Below are 21,493 nucleotides of genomic sequence, written 5' to 3' on the forward strand. Positions count from 1 at the left end.
ACTGGTTAGCCTGCTCTTTGATCACCTCCCCTTGAGGGGAGAGCAGCCTTACCAGGCCACAGAGGAAGACAATGCAGCCACTCCTGATGAGACCTGATAGACTAGGATCAGAAGGAAGGAGAGGAGGACCTCCCCTATCCATGGACTTGGGGAGGGACATGCGCGGAGAAAAGGGGAGGGAGGGAGCTACAGGTGGGATACAAAGTGAATAAAGTGTAATTAATAAAAAATTTTAAAAATAATAAAAGTCACCTGATTAAATTACAATCATAAGGACAAGCTGCACATGGCAAACACACGTTTTTCCATAGAGGAATATAAATAACAATAGCCTGTTGCAATGAATAATCTAAAGTGAACTCACTCTTATCCATACACATGGGAGGGGATAAAAGCACCGTCCAAGGACAGCCATGTTTGGGAAGGATAGAGATTACAAGACTCTTGTTTATTTGGAGTTTTCTCACAGGTCTCAGAAGTCACCTCACAGAGCTTCATTCCTGAACCATGTTCCGACACACCATCATAGTGCTCACTTGAGTTGGGGCTATAGCTTTCCTAGCAAGCACAGAGAGGCTCTGGGTTTAGTTAAATCACACACACACACACACACACACACACACACACACACACACACACCATTTTTTACAGTTATCTTGAGAAAGGCATTTTTTTTTTCTCCCTGCCAGCCTTAATAGCAAGACTACTAGTTTCCTATGGCCTTTACAGCAAATCATAAACTTGATGAATTAAAGAAAATCTCACAGTTCTGAAGACCAAAAATATGATACGGTTGTCACTGAGCCAAAATCATTGTGTGAGCATGATTTTGTTCCTTCCAGGGGTTAGAACTGTTTCTTGCCCTGGCCATTTTTCTATGGTCCATGGCCTTGCTGCCATCCCCTTACTCTTTTCTCGTACTCCTGTCTACCTATCCCAGGGGGCTATTTGCGCTTGAATTTTGGCCCATCCAAATAATCAAGGGTAACCTTTCTCAAGACCCTTAATCTAGCCACAATGCTCACCATATAAGGAAACATTCAGAGATTAGGGATTAGGTCCTGGGCATCTTGGACAGCTACAACAAACACAGTGGACTATACAGTTTAGTGCAGTATTTTCTTGTCAATTATCCCATTCTCTTTTATCCTGTTGCTTATACCAAGCAAAGAGAAGGGGCCAGGGAGAGTGGAAATTCTGTTGAAAATGTGGGGATTCAAAAGTATTTATTGAAAGAATAATAAAGCATAACTAAGGTTTTGTTCTGGAGATGCTAAGAGAATTCAGAATAAGATTGCTTTTGACAGACCACAGAAGATAAACGCATCCTCTGGTGACCTGATAAAATGTAAGCAGGGATAGAAAGTTAATTGATTGTTCAGTAATTTTATAACATTACCAAACAAGGCCTTTCTTTTTAGAGTATCAGCTAGCCCAAGATGCCACTCATATTTACTGTATTGTACTGTACCGATTTATATTATTCAAGAAGTTGTAATTAACTCAGTGACTTTAAACTGACTAGAGAGCAAAATCTACCAGTATTCAGAATGTATTATTTTGTGCTAAGACCATGCAGTTGTTTCAGCTAAATGCCCTAACAACTAATGTGACTGTTTAAGCTTAACAGCCAGGTGCAGTCATTCTTCAGAGAAGCAGAATTGGCCCCAGCTGCCCTGGGCTGAGGTACAGGGATGGAAAATAGGTGGGAAAAGAGGAGCTGCCCATTTTATTTCACAGCCAGCATTTCTAAATTTCCAGTTGTCCTGGGTGGTCAGACTTTCCTCTCTGTCATCTAATCGGGCTGTTCCCTCTTCTCGAACTCCTGAGTGCTAAATGTAACTTCTGGAGCAGTCGCTCCTCCAGACCCTTACTCTGAAGACACTTAGCAGTGTGTCTGGGGGAAGACACAAAGCAGTGTCTTTGAAGACAGGTTTAAAAACTGTTCACAAAGAACTTTCCGTGTGTTAAAGAAAAGTGGCCACTTGTCTATCTCAGAGATCAGCCTGATGCCATAGCAACTTGTCCCCCATAAAGATTATAAGGTCCGTATCTTACTATAGCCAGAAATTTAGCATTGGCTGAAACACCTTATTTAATTCGAGGAGTATGCAAGGCCTCTTGGAAAGCTACTTGTGCCCTTGGAATTTTGTACCAGAAGTTAACCACATAGATGTTCAGTGTTTCAGCCTTCTCTTACGGTCCGTGATATGTGTAACAGTGCTGCTACTGTGTATTTTACCAGCTAACAAATAACTGTCAAGGAACGGCTATGAATTTGTCTCTTGTTAGTAGTGCAGTGCATATTACATATAATAACTAGCCATTTCTCCTAGGGGAAAGGAAATGGAGAATTTTGTCAGTGTTACATGGGCTCACAGAAGCAGTTTAAAATTACCAAACTGTCACCGGCAATGGGTTGTAAATTTAGATTATCAGCCAAAAATGACTATGGTATAAGGTAAGACATTTTGTAAAGTCATATATATTTTAGATTATTTAGTCAGTCTACCCATTGAAAAATTTGCTTTATTTTGTTGATATAGTTATGCTATAGCAAAGTCCACAAGAGTGTCTTAGTTACATATGGATGACAGTAAAGATTAAATTTAAAAACTTTTCAGTGTCAAATGTAAGTTAAATCTTTACATGAGTGATATGTAAAGATTTAATTTATATTTCTTTTCTTGTTATTATTTATTTTCTTTGTTTTGTTTTTAAATTGTCAGTATATGGGCTTTCCTGGTTTTGTGTAGAATCTGGTGGGTTCCATATCCTTGGTGCTTGATATAAATAGAAAGTGCCCCCTCCGCTTTTTAATCTTGAAAGGCTGAAATTTCTATTGGTGTTTTGTGTGTGTGTGAGTGTGTGAATGAAATAATAAATCATATTTAGGGTAAAAATCTTTACTGCTACCGGTAAACAAGTGTAGTTGGATTAGTGCGATTCTTATTTAGGGGGTTTATCTGTAACCAATAACCATTAGAAAAAAATATCTGGGCATTTGTTTTCTCTGTTTCTTAAAAGGCCTCTCTGAGGCTCAGACAAGCCTGGGCTTTTTAAGAATCCTATTGAAATTAGTTTTAGTTTGTTTTCTTTTAGAAATTCCTCTGCTTACCTTTATGGGAGTTGGTGGGTTTATACACTGTTTACATCTTGACCACAGAAAGTGGCATTGATGAGAACTGTCTTTTCTGTTCCATGGAGATACCATATGCAGAATAATAGTGTACCATGAAATGGGTTTTACTGTGTTCTCTTTCTTACAGACCACTGTGTATTTTTTTTTTCACTGACTGAATACATTTCACATGTCAAAGCTTAAGGACTCTAAACTTACACATTTGAAAGAATACTAACCTTTTGGTGTCTAGGTTACCTTAAAGATACTTCAAATCCATTCAGCTTTGACTCTCCAGGGCTAGAACTGTAGCTCATTGGTACCTATTACCTTAGCATGTTCAATCAAGGGGTCTTCCTTCGAGCTCCATCACAACAACAACAAAATTAAAATTTTCATTTTAAAGAAATACTGTTAACGGGGGGTGGGGGGGCTCTTTATCAATAGGATGGTTTTTACTCCTCTTTTAAAATGACTTGTTCCAACAGTGCTTTCAGTGAAGAGGTCTTGTACTACACCTCAGGCTGTGCCCCCTCTGTACCCGCAAGTCCTACGCTGACCAAGGCTGGAGTTACGTGGCTGTCCCTACAGTGGACTAAGCCCTCAGGAACACCATCAGATGAAGGGATTTCTTACATTTTAGAGATGGAGGAGGAAACATCAGTAAGTCCTACTCTGTAGTTCAATAAGAGTTAAAGTCATTTTGGTAGTGTTATTTCAATCTAGTAAATGTTACCATAGGAGCTGGCTCCTTTCCCAAATCCCATTAGGCCTTGCTTTGCTATTATCTAAGTGAGATTGGGAGCGAGGCCTCAAGTCTCTTTGTTTTCTTGGCGTATGTAAGAGGCTCGCAGGGTTGTGAATTCTGAAGTCTACACCTGGAAAACACATAGACTACACTTTGCATTTCAGAGCTGGATGTGTACCTTGGTGGTGGAGCATTTACCTAACAGGCAGGTCACTTTTCATGCCTGGCCAGAGAGTCAAACATAGATTGACTTAGGGAAAAATACAGGGGGAATGTTAGCACAGCCTTCAGCCTTATGCACAGAGCAATTCCAAAGTAAGTACTGTGTCACCCTTAATGGTCAGTACTGCTTGCTGACGTACCACAGAAGGCTGAGAGTCTCCTTGGAGACTGTGTAGTGCCTCCTAAGTCTAGTTACCTGCCTCTGCTTCCTGCTAACCGAAAACAGACAGAGCTTTGTTTTATAGTGGCATAGTCTTGTAAATATACTGTAGGTTTTCATATTGTATGTTTAAGTAGTGAATCATACTATATTTTCAATTATATCTCCACTTATAATTTTCAACATGGGAGCTAATACAGCAGTGAAATATTATCACTGGGACTGTAAATATAGCAGTATTGGACCTAAGTGGTACATTATCTCCCAGTACAGTAAACCATTTATTTCTTCATTAAACACAGCCAGGCATTCAGGGCAAAGTAAGCATGCTTATGTGTGCTTAGTTCTTGTGACATCGCTGGGAAACTTGGTTATAGAAATTGCTTCATTGATGGTGAAGCTGCCATTGGTTCCAGCACTTCCTCAGAACAAAGACGTTCACTTGGCTCTTAAATTTACTGAGACTAATTAATGTTACTCTTCTAAAAAGGGTTCTGTAGCATATCTGTTGTGTTCACTCACTCAAGATAGAAGTATCAAGGTGAGAGAGAATTACAGTTACACACAGTCACAGGGGAAGAGTAACTCAGGTCTTTACACACCTATTACTCCTCATATGTCTGCAAACAAGTAGCTAATGAAAACTGTGTTCCCTTCCATGGTTATGGTTTTAAGCCTAAATACGATGGAGAAGATCTTGCTTACACAGTGAAAAATCTGAGACGTAGTACAAAGTATAAATTTAAGGTAAATTTTGAAAGCCCATTAAGAAATGTATTATTGTTTTTACTGTTCTTGTTAAAACCAAGGACAGACTTCCATTGTATAGTCCCTCCAAATCTTTCCTTTGGTTTTAAATCTAAAATAATTCTATCATTTCTAATGAGTTTTTCTGTTTTACTTTTTTACTGTGATATAATACTTCTCAAACTTCATGTATTTATATTCAAAACCAGTTTTAACTTTTTTTTTTTTTTGTGGAACTCTCATCTGGGTGATTTGACTACATATATTAAAATATACATGTGAAAACATACCTGATAAGATTTTTAGCATCATGTAATAGAAAGATTCTTTCTGTACTATCAGTGGTAATTCCTCAAAGGAGGTGATAATCTACCAGTTTCTTAATTGCAAAGTTATTCTTTGCCCTTTTGCTACTAATAAGCGTTTTGTGAGTTCTGTGTCATTTGTAAACATTGTATTCCTTACCAGGGTTTTACACCTGTTTTAATGCCTCTTGGTGATTCTTGCCTCAATCTGTTCTTGCTGTGATTAATAATGCTATGTACTGTTTTACTTGTATAATTCTTCTTTGTGTCACTTGCTTGAGGGAGTGACAGACTGAAAATTCATCTATGGAAACTTCTGGAGTTTATTTTTTCCTCTGATGGCATCGCTCTAGGATATATTTTGGCTCTTGATCAGTGCTTGAATTATTTAATAATCACAATTAATAGAAATAAACATCAAATTATGACAGGATGCTTATTAGTTGGCAAATTAAACATTTATATTTTCCTACCAGAGCTCATTTAATCAAATTATTTCAGATAAATGGTAGAGGATATTATAAATGTTTTCACTATTCAGTAGTGAGTTATTTAGCTTTTATGAGTTTGTATGCTTTCTACTGTTTTTTTCTATTATTGATATTCAGCTTTAATCCATGGTGGTCAGTCAAGATTCAGGATGTTATTTCGGTGTTCTTTTATCTGTTGAAGCTTGTGGCCAGCTTTGAAGAAGGTTCCATTTGGGCTGCTGAGAAGAAACTATATTCTTCTGTGTTTGGGTAGTATGTTGTGCAGTATTTGTTAGGTCCGTTTAATTTATGGTACTATTTAACTCCACACTTCTGTTTGATTTTTATCTGGATGACCTGTCTGTTGACAGGAGTGGGTTATGAAGCCACTCTAAACTGTCTTAGGATCACTGTGTGATGTTATACATAGTAGGGTTTCTTTTATGAAATTGGAGGCCCTTGGGTTTGGTGTACATAGTGGTTAGAATTATATTAGCCTCTTGGTGGGTTTTCCTTTAATGAGTATGTAGTGTCTGTCCCCATGTCTTCTGCTTAGTGTCCCCATGCAATCAGGGGCCTTCTCAGGAAGACAGGCAATACTTCTGCAGAGAGGTGGTCTCAGTGTTTCGTCATTTCACCAGGCTTGTACTTTGCTCCCCGCTTGGTTCGCTGTATTGTTAGGTAGCAAACATTAAGTCTTTGTGGTCTCATCACAGGTCATTGCTTATAACTCAGAAGGTAAAAGCAATCCGAGTGAAGTAGTGGAATTCAGTACCTGCCCGGATAAACCCGGAGTGCCTCAGAAGCCTTCCGTGAAAGGGAAGATACACTCACATGGCTTTAAGATTACTTGGGGTAAGATGTCCGTGCTTTATTTTGTGTTGGGGCAAAATAATTTAAATATGAATTTTTCTTTAAGACCACCCTTACAAAAGTATCACAGTACCTTTTGCTAGAAATTTGCCACATTCATCCCTAAAAGAGGAAAAGAAAACCCATAAGCAACTAGTTCAAAATTCAAGTTTCTGTTTATGGAATGTAGGTGTCCAGGAGGATAAAAGATTGTTATCCAGCCGTGCTCAAACTGTGGCTCTTTAGGGATTGGTAGGTGTTGTAGCAGCCTCCTATGGGGTGAAAGGCCAGACCCACAGGAATTGTTCAGAAGTGATACTGTTAGTGACAGTGTTTTCTCATGAAAAGCCCAAGTTCAGTGATCTTAATCCACCCCATTAGTATGATGATGCAGTGTGATTCCCTGTTAAGGTAGGCTGTTAGTACCAGTTTTCAGTAACATTGTGGTTCTTGGGTAAATTAACTCAGGACAGTCTGATAAGAAATGTGTCTTCCATTGAGGATCATGTGTAGAGAGCTGTGTGGCCACAGAGGCTAGCAGGTTTGATGTTACAAGAACTAGAGAGCCACTGTAAGGGGGCGGACAGGGTCAGCTTTGTGTGAAAGGAAACATTGCTGAACTTGAAGCCATCAGCATCAGTCATTTTAGCTCTCAAGACATGAAGCTAAAAAATAAAAAGTTACTCTTTTAAACATTTGCTGTACATCTGCTTATCCACAAGTTCGGGGGGACAGCAGAGAATGTGCAAACTCAGTCATGCCCTGGAGACATGGTTGAAAAATTAACATATTACAACTCTAAATTTCAAACTCGCTTAGAATTTAAAGTGAATGGAATGTTGTGTAGATAATAATATTATTGTAGAGTCCACTTTATAAATGTGAGAAGATAGGGTATATTAATTGAAAAGTGGTGACAAAAGATGGGTAAATAGTGGTAGGTGCCCTGTTACCCTTTAACAGTCCTGCCTTGGCATTCCGTTTGCTGAGGTTTTTGTAATGCCACTTTTGTTTGTAACAGACCCACCAAAAGACAATGGAGGTGCGCCCATCAATAAGTATGTAGTGGAGATGGCCGAAGGTTCTAACGGTGAGCATAGCTGGTGAAGGGGATGGATCTGTTGTGGTAATGAACCTCTCTTCCGGCATTGAATTGTTTGCTGTTAAAACCGTTTTTGCTGCCCTGTGGATTGTCCTTGATTTGGTGGGGGTGGGGGTGTTTGTAGCAGCTAAGATTGTGCCTGTTGTGATGCACTTCAGGTTGTGACCTCTGGAAATACAGTGGGTCAAATGTCACCCTCTATTATTATACATTTTTTTTCTTACCTGTTTGCAATCCTATTATGTCCAGACCAATTCCTTGGATACTATATATTTAATGTTTTTACTAAAGAGTAGTTTATACCCACATGTACTAGAGGAAAATTAGTCACTAAAAGTTAGTTCCAGTTAAGATTTTATGACATTTAACTTTATGCTTAAGTTACCTGTTCATCAGTTTTGATTTTCATAAAATGGCCAGATTTATTATGTATACAATGTTCTGTCTGCATGGACACCTGCACACCAGAAGAGGGCACTAAATCTCATTATAGATGGTTGTGAGCCACAATGTGGTTGCTGGGAATTGAACTCGGGACCTCTGGAAGAGCAGCCAGTGCCCTTAACCTCTGAGCCATCTCTCCAGCCCAAAGAAAGGTCTTTTAATTATGATGAAATGTGTTATAATACTAATTCTTTATACTCTTTGTTTTAATATTATTACTGGACCAGTAAACACATTGAATATACTTAATTAAAAGCAAATTACCAATTTAAGCCAAAGGTTGTACAGAGATACTTCAATGCAACAGAGCCATGCAGATTTGTCTAAGAGACTACATACGTAAAGAAAATTAAATCACTTCCAGGAAACTCAAGCCAGGCTTAAATTGTTTCTCACAAATTATATCAGCACTTACTTATTGAACCCTAGAATACCTGCCCTGTCCATGATACCAGAGTGTTAAACATTACCCCTTGGCTGATTGTGCACCATTCTGTACTTTCAGGAAACAAGTGGGACATGATCTACAGTGGCGCGACCAGGGAGCATCTCTGTGACCGGCTGAATCCAGGCTGCCACTACCGCTTGCGGGTTTACTGCATTAGTGATGGAGGGCAGAGTGCGGTAATGCTCTTGTGTAGATTTGTTTGTTTTTTAATTTGGACCAAATGGGATTGGGTCAGCATTTCCTGCCCTCTTTGTTGAAATTTTGTACAAATGTGGAAAAGTGATTTGTGTAATCAGAGTGGCTAAAGTTAACTATTACCAGAATATTTTAACAGGATATTTTGCTCATAATATTTATATTTTGCTCATAGTATAGGTTGATACCTAAGTTTAGCAGAATTGAAATAGATATGTCTTGCTGCTCTGTAAATTGTGTCAAAACCATAACCTGTTTGAACACATATATAATATTTGAGTATTTCAGAAAGGCTAGCCATTATTTTATGAGTGTTAAGAAATTTAGTAGCTGGACATTTAATCCCAGCACTCAGGAGGCAGGTGAATTCTTGAGTTCAAGGCCAGCCTGGTCTACAGAGCAAGTTCCGGGACAGCTAGTGCTACCTGGAGAAACCCTATCTCAAAAAAAACAAAAACAAAAGGGACTCAGATCTCAGTGACCAGTAATGTCATCAGTTATACTGATCCTATCCCAATTCTGAGGACAGTTCTAGAGCCTCTGGTTAAATCTGAGTACATGCATCATCTTCAGTTAAGCCTATGGAACCCCAGCATTTTGTGTGGGTTAGTAATTCCAGGAGAGTGTCTTCATCCCACTCTTTGAGCACTTGAAGGTTTCTTCTTTGAGTACGCTTGAGGACAAACAGTAGCAGGAGAGCACTGACCAGAGACTGTTCCTTTCCCCATCTTTAAATCATTTCAGACCACAGACTCATTTTGTGCTCCCCACTCCCTATCAAGATGCTTGCTTCAGTTCCTGTCTCTTGTTTCTCACAGGGCTTGGGGGGAGCATCCTAAAGTATGCCAGGTGCCCTGGCACAGGCACATGCCGCAAGCAACCCCAGTAGCTAAGCTAAGTGTACCAAGATGAGGCAGATTCCCCTACCCACAGCTTTGGTAACATGCAGTGCTCCTCAGCTCACTTGCACCTTCCTGTTCTCCACTCCTGCACAGGAAATATGCTCCAGTCGCCTGCAATATTTTTTTAATGAATTTAACCAAGAATCACTTATCAGAACATTCATAATAATATTTTTCAAATGGAGTTTTACATACTAAAAATACTCTTGCAAAAAAATGGCTTTTAAACTTCCTATCAGAAGTGCAAGTATTGTGAAACAGTTTGAGTCCTGGTCAGCAGGCTTATGGTACAGTGTTCCATTTTATTCATTGAGAAAGCTACCTGGGAGTAAAACCATAACTTGGTACTAGAACACTTTTCTTCTGTGGAGAACTTCCTCAGTTCTCAGAACCACCTAGAAAAAAAGAAAATCTCCCTGCACTTAAGAACAACAAATATTTTTCTAATGCGACATTGAAACAGTCGTGCATAGACTGCTTGTTTGAAAAAGTTTTGAACAAATGCTTTGTGTTTTAAAAGAATTAAATATTTAGTGTGAACCTTAACATACAGCGTAGTAATAGGGCAGTTAATCTTTCAAGTAAAATCAAGGCTGGGGCTTGTAGCTTTCTGTGGTAAGATACTTGCCTGGCATTTGTGAGGCCCTGGTTCAAGCGCTGTCCCATAAGAAAGTAAAGTAGGAGTCAAAGCAATAGGAAATAGAATGGTGCTGTATACTAAAGAAACTTACTGGTTGTAGAATTGTTTTTAGAGTAATAAAATAATTTAGTTTTAAAGACATTTAAAAAACAAAACAAAACACTATATGTTTTAACCTCCAAAAACAATAGGGTAGATATTATGTATAGTGTCTAAACAACCTAAGAGGTTTCTGGATCCCTTTGGACAGCATTTTCTTAGTTGCCTATCATTTTAGATATTTCGTTTTGTTTCCTAATATAGAAAGGGCTTGTTCTTTTCCAGCTTGTTTTTAAAATAGTATAGTATGTGTCTTTTGTCTATAAAAATGTAACGATTTAATAAGGTCTGATTTCTATTCAGAACCTCTTTTAGTAAAGCACAGTTTCATACCATTGGTACAGCCTTATGTTGTACTAATGTCTTTTATGAAAACAATCCAGTTGTTTGGGGCCTTTGTTTAACTTTGCTTCTGCCTTGGCAGGTCTCTGAGTCTTTGCTGGTGCAGACTCCAGCTGTGCCTCCTGGCCCATGCCTCCCTCCCAGGTTGCAGGGTAGACCCAAAGCAAGAGAAGTACAGTTACGATGGGGTAATTTCCATTTTGGTACTGAATTATAATTAAGTTAGAACCAAAGTATTCTTCCAGCTAAAACATCTTAATCTGTCCGCCCTTCCTTAGGACCTCCACTGGTTGACGGTGGGTCACCCATTTCCTGCTATGCAGTGGAAATGAGTCCTGCAGATAAAGATGAGCCCAGAGATGTTTACCAAGGCTCTGAAGTGGAGTGTACAGTGAGCACCCTTCTTCCTGGAAAGACGTACAGCTTCAGACTCCGTGCAGCAAACAAAATGGGGGTGAGGGAACCGCTGGCTGAACCATCACTGGAGCATGTGTCATCGCACCATTTTGTTTTAATAAGCTACTGATAAATAAGAAATAGTGAGCCGGGAACAGTGGTGCACACCTGAAATCACAGCACTCGGAAGGCAGAGGCAGGTGGATCTCTGTGAGTTCGAGGCTAGCCTGGTCTGCAAAGCAAGTACAAGATAGCTAAGGCTACATAGAGGAACCCTGTCTAAAAAAAAACAAAAAAAGAAAAAGGAAGGAAGAGTGTGCCCTATAACTTGCCTTGCTGTCTTTGAGGCCTCAGTTAGAGGTCGTGGCACTTGAAAAAAGTTGTGGTTTCCTTTAGGGAGTGCCTGTGTGCATGGTCTGATTTTATGCAGCATTTACTCCCCATTGTAGACCAGATGTTATTAATGCTTTGCCTCATGGGCAGATGCTGATATTTAAGCATTTCTGGCTTACATGAGTTATTTAAAAACTGTTGTGTATATGTAGACAGTTACATAAAATGAACAAAAAGGTGATAACTCCACTTTGCAGCTAGTGACACTGGGGCTTGAAGAGAGCGCTTCCACATAGCTGCTGATGCCCTCACCTCTGCTAAGGCAGACTTTACTGAGACAGAGCAGTTGCTTAGGTGTGTGGCATATTCTCTAACTATTCTATAATTGATTTTTTCAGAAATTAAACTGACAGATCTCTTTATCTCTTACTTTTTTGAAGATTTCAGTGAGTTGTGCTTTGTTTCCTATCCTATCTATCTCCAGCTAAGCTATATTTTAATCTGTGAGCATGTTTCAATGCTGTGAATAAAAATATGTAGCCTGCAGGCAGGCCTTATTTAAGCCATCCTGTGTGTGTGCTCTTAGCAACCTCACGAGGCTATGGCTCACTGGGAGCATATGCAATACTGTCTTCTTTTTTAGTTACTGGTTTTTGTTAGTTTTTCAAAATGACTTCAGTTCCGTTTCCACTAAATACCCATTTTTGACTCTTAATGCTCCAGATTTTAAGATAAAGTTGATGCCTGTCATTGTCCATGCCTTTATTTTCTACCCATCTTCACTCCTCACATAATTTCTTATTCCACCTACCAAACTTACTCGTGCCCTGCTCTTTTTTACAAAGAGCAGTTCATGAAGAGGATAATGGAGTGGGGAAGAGAAAGTATATAAAAACAAAACTTAAAAGTGCTGAGTCTACTTCCATCGTTGTTAAATCTTTTACTCTGATTGCCTCTAGAATTATGACCAAATTAATTTTGAAGGACTTAATGGCTGGTGAGTCTTTAAATACAGGATTTTTGTGCAGTGAACATTTAAGGATGAAAAAGAAAAAAATATGTGTTCTGCTTGTTTTTCTAGTTTGGACCATTTTCAGAAAAATATGATATCACTACAGCCCCTGGTCCCCCAAACCAGTGCAGGCCCCCGCAAGTGACATGCAGATCTGCAACTTGTGCACAAGTCAGTTGGGAGGTATTGTGATTTCCACCAACTTTTATACTTTTCCTAAGAGATTGAAGTAGTGCATGTAAAAGAAAAAAGGTGAGCTTTTCTTATTGCTACTTCAGTTACACTGTGAAAAGTGAGTCCTAGATACATTCACCTGGTAAAAGTGAGTTAAATGTTTGAGTAAGTTATATTTGCCTTCTAAATAGTTAGATTCTAGTTCATGTTATTTTGTGTTTTATCAGAGGCTTGCTTTCTTTACTGAGATATTTTAGCCACTGGTGAACTTTGAAGAAACACTCACAGTGAATTTTTGCTCAAATTTATTATCATCAGTGTACTTATTGTATATTGTAAATTAGTATTTTCAGTTTCCTTTGAAGTTTAATGATTAAATATATATGTAAGTTAACATTCTGTCTTCAGATTATTTTGAAGTTTCTTTAGCTAGGATACTCTGACTCTTAGGCTTATTTTTCTTTCAGGTATGAGCAGTTATATTTTTGGCTATTCATATAGTTTTAATGAATAAAAATGTAAAGAAGTACATTGTTGGTTGTGTTTAGATGTTTCAAATAAATTCAAAAGTAATTTCATTTTTTTCTTTTTTTTCAATTTCATTTTTAATATGTTAGAAGAAAGAATATTTTGCTTCTACACTGTTTAGTTAATATCAAGCCTAAGAAAACTGTATCCTTTTCTTAAAGATTCCTTTGAGTAATGGAACTGATGTCACTGAGTACCGGCTGGAGTGGGGAGGAGTTGAGGGAAGTATGCAGCTGTGTTACTGTGGGCCCAGCCTCAGTTGTGAATTAAAAGGACTCTTACCAGCTACTACGTATTATTGCAGAGTTCAGGTAGGTGATCAGTGCCTTAGCACACGTACTGTTCAGGCTCTGGTGTGGAGAGGTCACTGTCACAACCAAGTCTTTGTTAACTTCACTTTATTTGTTTGTAGGCTATGAGTGTTGTGGGTGCAGGTCCTTTTAGTGAAGTTGTAGCCTGTGTGACTCCACCATCAGTTCCTGCCATTGTGACCTGTCTTCAAGAAATAAGTGATGATGATATAGAAAATCCCCATTACTCACCTTCTACCTGCCTTGCAATTAGCTGGGAAGAGCCTTATGACCATGGTTCAGAAATCCTTGCCTACAGCATAGACCTGGGAGATAAGCAGCCCTTGACAGTGGGGAAGATGACAAGCTATATCATAGACAATTTGCAACCTGACACAACATACAGGTACACTATAAAATCTGTTAATATTTTTGCCTAAACCCAAAAAAAAAAAAAAAAAAGTAAAAAAAAAACCAAAAAGTAAAACTTTTTTTTTTTTTTTTTTTTTTTTTTGATTTGTCTTTTAGAATACGAATTCAAGCCTTGAATAGCCTGGGAGCTGGTCCTTTCAGCCATACGATTAAATTAAAAACGAAGCCCTTCCCACCTGATCCACCTCGGCTGGAATGTGTTGCCTTTAGCCACCAGAACCTTAAGCTTAAATGGGGAGATGGAACTCCAAAGATATTATCAACAGATGCTATTCAGTACCACCTTCAGATGGAGGATAAGAATGGAAGGTAGGTTCTCTTACTTCCTTTTTCACAAGTAATTTTGGGGGTTAATGTATGTAAATGTTTATAGTGTAAATAGTTTGTCAGAGCAGAGTAAAGACTGTCCCAAGGGGCCAACTAGGTGGCTCAGTGGGTAAAGACTGCCGAGTCTCACAACCTGAGTTTAGTCCCCGAGAGCCTCATGCTGCAAGAAGAGAACCTACTCCTGCAAGCTGTTTAACCTCCACACGTGCTCCATGCACACACACAATTAAAATTCAGTAAAATTACTTGTGAGAACTATCAAGTCTTTATAAGTGTATGCTTACTGAATCTCAGAAGGCTCCCTTTGGCTTTCCTCTTGTAATCCCAGTGGTGCTCAGGGAGGTTAAGTAGGCTACTCCTGAATTCTGCCCTGTGAACCTTGGCTGTGAGGTAATTCTGTAGTATTGATTTCCAGCTGGACACAATTGACAGAAAGTGATTGTGATTTACTCAAGGCTTCCGAGGTCTTCCGACAGCACGGTGATGACTCACACTCCTGATACAAGGGCACACTGAATCAAAATCAACAGCAGTTCAGTCCCGTCCTCACTGATGCGTCCCCCTTGGACGCTGTGATTTGTAGTCCAGCATCGCTGCTGCACTGCCGTCATCCTGTTTGTGCCCCTTTCATGTTTTCTGCACATACTTACTACACACCACACTTCCACAGCCCTGGGAAACCCTGTATTTCAATTATAGTATGTTATTCCAAGTACTCTTAACATTATTTAAACACCAACACAGAACAGTTTATTCACCCTGTATTCCATATAAATATTGCCATGTGCCTTCTATAGCTGCTAATATTCATGTATTTTAAGATCTTATGTATCTTTATATATGAATCTGTATATTTTTGTTTAATATTTTAAGCTTTTGAATTATACTTCTGTACTTTTCACTTAATTACAAATTTTTAAAATACCAGTGACAGTTTTTCCAAGGTTTACATTGGTTTTAATCACTTTTAGGAACAATATTCATGGACTTAGTGTGTGTTTCTTAATGTCTGTGCCTTTATTTATGGCAGAATTATATATGTATCCTTTTTTCCAAAATGTTCTTTGCCATGGATTTGTGGTATAACCAATTTATTTTGAACTGTGCGCAGTGAGGTGTTTACTGTTGTTGGATTATTTGCTCTCAAGATGAAATATGGCTTGCTAGAAATACTAACTTAGTGCTACACTAAAGTCACAGGTTTTAAGAAACCATTTATTCTCAGCATTCATAACTAGTACTAGGTGAATTGATTATTTCAATTTTGCTCTAGTTTATAGCATTTGCTTTTGAGATAATGCAAAAAGGTTTAATCGAAAACATTCTCATTAGTGCCGGGACAAAAGATTAACCTTCTGTTAAATATAAAATATAATACAGATTTTTCATTTACAGTCATTTAGCATCTGAAGAATTTCTGGAATATGAACATGGCTAAGGAAAATTAAAATTAAGTTTTTGATGCTCTGTAAATTTAATATATAAGCTTAATAAATTAAGTCAACATAATATCTTTGATTTCTTTGCCCTTGTTTTTTAGAGATATTTTTAAACTTTAATTTACATGGTATGTTAATTTTTGCCTGCATGTATGTATATGCAGCACATGCATGTCTAGTACCCTCAGAGGTCAGCACATAGCATTGGATGCCCTGGAACTGGAGTTACATTTGCTTATAAGGCACTGTGTTCATGCTGGGAACTGAACTAGGATCCTTTACAAGAGCAGCCAGTGCTCTAACTATTGAGCAAGCCCTCTAGCCCCATTTTGCTCCTTTTTCGTTTTTACAGATACGCACATTTGTTGTATGGTGGCATCAGAATATAGATTTTGTCATTTTCAGCTGTTTTTAACTGTTGTTACCCACCATCCTTACTTTCTTATTTGAAGAAAAAGTATTTCAGAGGTTCATATGGCTGGGCTTATTTAGTTACTGCTTATTGCAAATATATTTATTTCAGGTCATTCACTGCTTTTTATTCGTAACCTGAATTCAGTTTCCAGGCTATTTAGCATTGTCTGAGCAGTCATTGCTCATTCCTCAGTTTCTAAAACTTTTTAAAATTGCCCATTGAAAATATTGAGAAACATTCAATTTATGAGTAATATATTAGGGAAAAGAGTGTAAAATTACAAACATCTACCTAATAGTAGTAGTTCATGTGGATAATTTATTTGAAATTATATAGTCTCTCATAGCACTATCTAAATCTCTAAGAAAGGTCACTAAGCTAGCTAAAATTATGCCGGTGCATTAAGAATTCCCTTTTGTTTTCAGATAAAAATGAGAAATTTAAGTGCAGATTATCATGTAGCTCAAGTCCATGTTGTAAATTGTGACTTGGTTAGAAGTAACTCATAATAAAAAGCAGTGCTGTACGTTGTCCTGATGCCTTTTGTAAACATAAAAGGCAGTAAGCAAAGCCAAAGCTGTACCGGAAGCCTAAGAAGAAACGATGGATGGTTGAACACTGGATACATTCGTGATACATTTTTCTGTCAATAAGTCAGATCTGGAGACCTACATATGTGATTCGTATTACCTGATGAAAAGCATAATTATCGATTACTCCTGAGTTAGGTTTTGGAGCCACTTGTTGTTTCTAAATAAATGCCCAATTATACAGTGGTAATGGATTTTAAAACATTTTTGTATGATAGTTGGTTATTTCCGTTACAGGTTTGTCTCCCTGTACAGAGGACCTTGTCATACGTACAAAGTACAAAGGCTCAGTGAGTCCACATCCTACAAGTTCTGCATTCAAGCCTGTAATGAAGCTGGGGAAGGTCCTCTCTCCCAAGAGTATATTTTCACCACTCCAAAATCTGTCCCGGCTGCCTTGAAAGGTAATTTAGAACCCCGGAAGTTATTTTATTTAATAAAGCCTTTATTTTGATTAAAATGTAGCATCCAGTGTCTCCATCAGTTACATGAAAGCATAGACCAAGCACAGCTTAGGGGTCCACTCATTCATCAAAGCTGTTTTGTTTGTTGCAGGAATACTCAAACAAGTCATTGATCTTTTTAATGATCTGACATGAAATACTAAATAGAATAAGTAAGTTGTGTTTCTAATTAGGTCATTTGCTACTTGTTGTTATTTAAGGAGTAAATATTCCAAGCCCTGGTCATTTAAATGTTTCATTTTGGAATGAGGTCTCCTAAGAAAAACAAAGTTTATTTAGCTTCACACACAAACATGCACTCAGGCACATACACACTGTGCACATATTCCTAATTCTAAAGTAGCTCTTATTTTAAGTTACTCTGGCAGAGATTGTACTTTGTGCCGATGAGATGAAAATCCACTGCACTCTGAGAACTAGTGGCAGAGACTGTGGGGACAGTGTCCTGTGTCAGGCACTGAGTCGTGTATTAAGCAGACCCACAGCTGGCACGACTGTAACTCGCCTGTCCGATGTTGACAACTTTCCCTACACAGTTCGCTTGTTCCCTTATCCAAGTTAGCATCTCAGCTTTATAAGGATTGTTGTTTCTAAAGTTTCTTTATATCCTGTTGCAGAAGTTCACTATTTACATTTATAACTTGTTTTTAGAGATTTGTTGATTTTGATTAAAACAGGTGTCTAAATATAAAGTGCCAAATTAAATAAGAACTGATTTTGTTTGTTTTATCTAGCCCCCAAAATAGAGAAAATAAATGATCACATTTGTGAAATTACATGGGAATATTTACAGCCTATGAAAGGTGACCCAGTTATTTATAATCTTCAAGTTATGGTGGGAAAAGATTCAGAATTCAAACAGGTATGTGTCAAGATACTGTTTTATATGTACATATTTTTATCCTTCATTTTTATTTATTTTCAGTAAAAGATTTGGCTTTATTTCCTTTCTAACTAAAACATTTGTTCAGTGAATATTACATTCCAGCTATTTTGGAATTAAAAATATTTTGTGAATGCACTCCCCTTGGATAGATTATCCATTCATTCAGCACGTATTCATTGAACTCTTTGTCAGCAGTCAGGACACCGCAGTGAAAAGCACCTACCTTGACGGAAGTCAGAGAGGAGTGGAAAGGCACAGCTCAGTATACACTTATGTCAGATACATGGAAGTGCACTGCAGAAAAGAGAGAGCTGAGTCAGAGAACTAGGCAATGCTGTAGTTTCCTTAAGGAAGTGCTGTGAGAACACTGTAACCAAGAAGAGGTCCCAAGGCAGCAGAGTGCTTGTTAAATTTGACCAGCAGTCAAGAGGGCAGTATGAGGCAAAGGGCTCCCCAAGACAAACTTGAAGAAGTCAGGTCGTTTCTTCCCAGTGGTTACTAAGAAATATCGGCCTCATCCTACCCTAGTAGCTGACCTTGTCCGCACACTTACTGTTGAGCTTGCTGAACTCAGGCCTGACAGTTCCTGGTTCCCCTTCAGCACAGCCCCTACAGACTTGGTCTGTCCCACAGTTCTCTTGAGAAGTAAACAGTACGGAAGCCATCTTGATACAGAGGTGATGTGGAAATCCCACTGACATCCTGGGCCATGCAGTAACTTTTACTCCAAGTAAAATGAAAAGCCAGGGAAAGATTTTTTTTATCAGAATAGTTACATAATCAGACACATTTTGATTACATTGTTAAAATCAGAGTAGGACAAAGACAGACTCCAGAAAATCAGAAAGAAGGCTTCAGTAAGAATAATTATTACATAATAATAATAATATTTGGATGAGCATATAACAAGATGAAGTTCTAAGGAAGTCAGTATTTTAAGCTTTCTAGTTAATAATGTAAAGTAGGTGGTCCCTCTGTTATTGCTGTTATTGTCCAGTGCTTGACTATAACAGTTTAACAATGTTATGATATATTGAATATAACAATAGCCCTTCACAATGAAAGGTTAGGGGAAGTGTCACCTTCCTGGCAGGAAAAGTTCCAGGACAGCTTCTGACAGAGAAGGAGTCATGGAGTGTCTAATGATGAGTGTTTCTTGGGAAAATCTGTGACCAAGATGGTCTCTGTGAGAACTGTACTTCATCTGACCTTTTCTTCCTTTTTTTTTTTTTTTTTCTGTCAACCACCTTCAGTTTTGAGTGCTTATAAAGGTTTTATTTTTTTATTGTAACTTAAAGTTTCTTTTCCCATTAGAAAAATACACCGTCTGTCTGCTTTATTCCAGCCTTAGGATATTAATAACAACAGAATTTTAATGCATGTACTTTTATTTAAAATAATATAGAAAGACAGTATCTTAGCTAAAATCACAAAGGGCTTCAAGAGTTAAAGTTGGTATACCATTGTTTTGCTCCACTAAATCATCTGTTAAGTGACATGATAATTAGATTTCAAATGTAATTTACACATGAGCAGATTTCCTTCCAAGGAAATTTCTTAAAGAAAATGTTCCTCCCAGCCTCTGCAAGTCGAACTAAAAATGTGATCGCAGCATCTTCCATCCCAATTTCTTCAGTGTCCAGAGCAGTATTTCTGTGTCCTTTTTCCTACCAGCTCATACCTAGCCCCACAAGAGCTGCATCAGGGCCTCATAGCCCTATTTGACAGTAAGAGCCCAACTCCTTTCCAGTCCCTCACACAGTTTCATGATGAGAATTCCTTAAACACTTTCAATACTATACTACTACAGATTCTTTGAATTAAAAATACCTAAATTTAGGACTGGGCTTTGGTGGCACACACGCCTTTAATCCCAGCACACAGGAAGCAGAAGGCAGATTTCATGCGTTCTAGGGCAGCCAGGGCTTCAGAGAAACCCTCTCTTGAAGGAAAGGGGCAATTAATATATTCTTACTCCTTTTCTCTGCTATACTACTTCTATACCTTCTCACTTGTCACCTTCAGGGCATCTGTTGAGGACTCTTCTTCCCTAGCCATAATATTATACTCGTTTTAAGATAAAATGGGAAAGAAAGTTCAAAGTAAAAAAAAAAAAAAAAAAAAATTAAAAATTTAATCAGTCACTGCACCAAGCATTCTGAGTTCAAGGCCAGCCTGGGCTACAAAGGAAGACCCTGCCTATCTCAAAAAGAAGAAAAAAAAATTTAAAAATGACTTTATTGTACCCATAAGATAAATACATATTTTAACTAAAATGGTTATGTGTATACACACACACACACACACACACACACACACACACATATATATATATACACATACATAGGATTTACATTGAATTCTTCTATAACATTCTATTTTATGTAAGTTATTCTATCATATCTGAGACATGGATCCTTTAACTTGTCAGCATCTACATTTTTACCTGAAGTCAGTAATTTCACTACTTTGTTAGATACATGCAGGATTGTGGAGACAGTATATAAAAATGAGATGAACTCTTACACTGCCTCTTTGGGAGCAAACTAATTTGTTAAACGTTAGATTTACAACACAAGTCAGTTGGGACAAGCAGATCGTGTGATGGAGTGCAAATGCAGATATCTGTAGATGTGCCTTGTAGCCCACCAGCCCTGGAAGAAACCACCCGAAAGAGGCGTGGCATGATGAACCTTGGTTTTCTTGCTGGTAGATTGAGAGGCTCATAGGTGAAAATGATAATGTATCTGAGCGTCCACTGTCAGCTGGGTACTGTGTTAGCACTTTAACAAGCAGCAGTTCATCATAGCCTCATAATTGCCATCTATTTAACTGTCATCGATTGAGCTTCTGAGGGAAGTGCTCACTGAACAGTGACGCCACAGTGCAGGGCTTGAGTCACAAGGTAACCAGCTCTGGTGCAGAGCTTCCTTCCTCAGTGCAACACACCATTGAAAATCCAGGTAGCTCCAGGATTGTTCATTTCTCTTCTAAGTCTTGGCCATAGAGTTAGGTTTTAAGATTGTAGTCCGTGATTCCAAGTGACCAATCTCTAAAGTTGACAAAGTGATTTGCAGTGGATACCCATAGACAATTTTCTTTCTGTTGTTTGATTCGACAGATGCTTAAAACTGTAGAAATTCACTACTTAGGTAGTCTTGGCTCCTCTAATTACAAAGTGAACAAGTTTATACAATCTTCTGTCTCATACAGTGAGTTCACAGAGAACAAAAACAACAAAAAGATGACTTCTTTTTCTCTTTTTTGAGTAAACTAGGGAAGTGCTTGGTAACTGCTTTCTGTATTTGACATTTTGTCACTTTGGAGCTCATCTTTACTCTGTAACTCACTTGTAAACTATGAGGACCCATCTCACATCCTTACTTTTGCAGCACACAGGCAAGTACTTG

General features: G+C 38.2%; 1 protein-coding gene across 1 annotated transcript in view; it reads left to right on the plus strand.

Annotated features, from left to right (window-relative positions):
• Fndc3a (fibronectin type III domain containing 3A) overlaps positions 1 to 18,059 on the plus strand; it is a gene marked incomplete at both ends in the record, with an annotated part of 31,226 nt that extends 13,167 nt beyond the window's left edge. The window contains 14 exons of the mRNA XM_055612499.1: positions 2,337 to 2,461; positions 3,610 to 3,784; positions 4,912 to 4,998; positions 6,490 to 6,628; positions 7,647 to 7,715; positions 8,677 to 8,795; positions 10,880 to 10,985; positions 11,076 to 11,251; positions 12,608 to 12,721; positions 13,402 to 13,551; positions 13,653 to 13,936; positions 14,059 to 14,271; positions 16,971 to 17,137; positions 17,932 to 18,059. Coding sequence (XP_055468474.1) covers positions 2,337 to 2,461; positions 3,610 to 3,784; positions 4,912 to 4,998; positions 6,490 to 6,628; positions 7,647 to 7,715; positions 8,677 to 8,795; positions 10,880 to 10,985; positions 11,076 to 11,251; positions 12,608 to 12,721; positions 13,402 to 13,551; positions 13,653 to 13,936; positions 14,059 to 14,271; positions 16,971 to 17,137; positions 17,932 to 18,059 — 2,052 coding nt within the window. The remainder of the gene's footprint in view (positions 1 to 2,336; positions 2,462 to 3,609; positions 3,785 to 4,911; positions 4,999 to 6,489; positions 6,629 to 7,646; positions 7,716 to 8,676; positions 8,796 to 10,879; positions 10,986 to 11,075; positions 11,252 to 12,607; positions 12,722 to 13,401; positions 13,552 to 13,652; positions 13,937 to 14,058; positions 14,272 to 16,970; positions 17,138 to 17,931) is intronic.
• Between the last annotated feature and the right edge of the window lie 3,434 nt (positions 18,060 to 21,493).

Source organism: Psammomys obesus, unplaced genomic scaffold (genome assembly GCF_907164565.1).
Source record: "Psammomys obesus unplaced genomic scaffold, mPsaObe1.curated_primary_1811, whole genome shotgun sequence".
NCBI lineage: Eukaryota > Metazoa > Chordata > Mammalia > Rodentia > Muridae > Psammomys > Psammomys obesus.